The sequence below is a fragment of the Chrysochloris asiatica genome, unplaced genomic scaffold (assembly GCF_000296735.1).
Source record: "Chrysochloris asiatica unplaced genomic scaffold, ChrAsi1.0 scaffold00124, whole genome shotgun sequence".
Classification (NCBI taxonomy): Eukaryota; Metazoa; Chordata; class Mammalia; order Afrosoricida; family Chrysochloridae; genus Chrysochloris; species Chrysochloris asiatica.
This window is the reverse complement of record NW_006408642.1, coordinates 7425772-7427162: the sequence shown is the minus strand read 5'-3', so window position 1 is coordinate 7427162 and position 1391 is coordinate 7425772. Positions and strand designations below refer to the sequence as shown.

Below are 1391 nucleotides of genomic sequence, written 5' to 3'. Positions count from 1 at the left end.
CTGTTTTGTAAACCTTTGTCTATTTACTCTTGGATCATATGAGCGAGACTAATATCCCTAGACATTTGATTTACATGGTGGGCAGGGCAAAAAAAGGTAACAATTCCTATTAGCGCAGTGATTGTTGACATGAGAGCAAAGACACATGGCACATTTAAGGGTCAGACACCGCAATGATTTGCCGAGCTTCTGAAAACTTCAATTATGTTTAAAGGTAAACTTATTAGCTAAAAAGACAACTCAAAATGGGAACTTTATGAGCTTCCTCAACAACATTGTACAGGAGGGTGTGGTTTGGACTTGATGAATTCGAGAGTCTATCTGAATTTGCTAGGGTTTATCTGAACCTGTACCAATTCTGTGTTGGCCCTTAAAATGTTGTTTGGAAACAAAGTCACTCTTGTAAGGTGAGACAGAGAGAGGATCCAACAGGTGAAGGCAAATGCATTGCACTTACTTTTTTATCATCTCCGTATTTGATCATTTCATGAGCAAAGTCATCTGTAGGTTTGACGCGGACGAAGGCATGGACTTTTTTCCTAGTACCCATTCTAGCTAAAGAGAACAATAAAAATTTTCAGTTGTAATCATTGTCATCATCAACCAATTAGAAGGGGAGGTGTGGCTCATTAAGATCAGAAGAGTGACATGTAGTTCTTTTGTTCCTATCCTAGACCAGGCTTTTTTTGGTCTCTTTGGCATTTCAGTGGCCTTGTAGGTTAATGTGCTGGACTGCAAAGTTGGTTTGAACCTCAAGGTCAGTAGTTCAAGCTCACCAGCTGCTCTTCAAAATCCTATGTTGTTGTTGTTACGTGCCGTGGAGTCAGGTGCGACTCATAGCGACCCTGTACAGGGTTTCTGAGGCTGTAAATCTACGGAAGCAGAAAGACTCCAGTGGAACAGCTGGTAGTTTCCAACTGCTGATCCTGAGGTTATCAGCCCGATTTGTAACCACTACTCTACCAGAGCTCCTTCAGAAACGCTACACAAGGTTGCTATTAGTCAGAACTGACTTGACGGCACTTTAACAACAATAACTCGAAGACCAGGATTCCTGGTGTAGGATGTTGTAGGATAAAGCACTGGATCACAAGGTTGGTAAGAACCACAAGGTCAATAGTTCAAAGTCACCAGCCACTTCGTGGAAACCCTATACAGGGTTGTTATGAGTTGGAGCTAACTCACCGTCACTTAACAAAAACAACTCAAAGAACAAGGAGCCTTGGTGGCACCATGGATTAAGCATTGGACTGGTAACCAAGAAGTTGGTGGTTCAAACTCACCGGCCACTCTGAGAGAGAATGATGAAGCAGCCTACTGTCCTGAAAATTTTAAACCCGCTGCCACCAAGTGGATTCCGACTTAAAGTAACCCTACAGGATATAGAACTG

General features: G+C 42.4%; 1 protein-coding gene across 1 annotated transcript in view; it reads right to left on the bottom strand.

The window, feature by feature from the left end:
* The window catches only part of KIF9 (kinesin family member 9), a 123749-nt gene extending 123199 nt beyond the window's left edge, over positions 1-550 (bottom strand). The window contains exon 1 of the mRNA XM_006868838.1: positions 458-550. Within this exon, the coding sequence (XP_006868900.1) occupies positions 458-550 (93 nt within the window). The remainder of the gene's footprint in view (positions 1-457) is intronic.
* Between the last annotated feature and the right edge of the window lie 841 nt (positions 551-1391).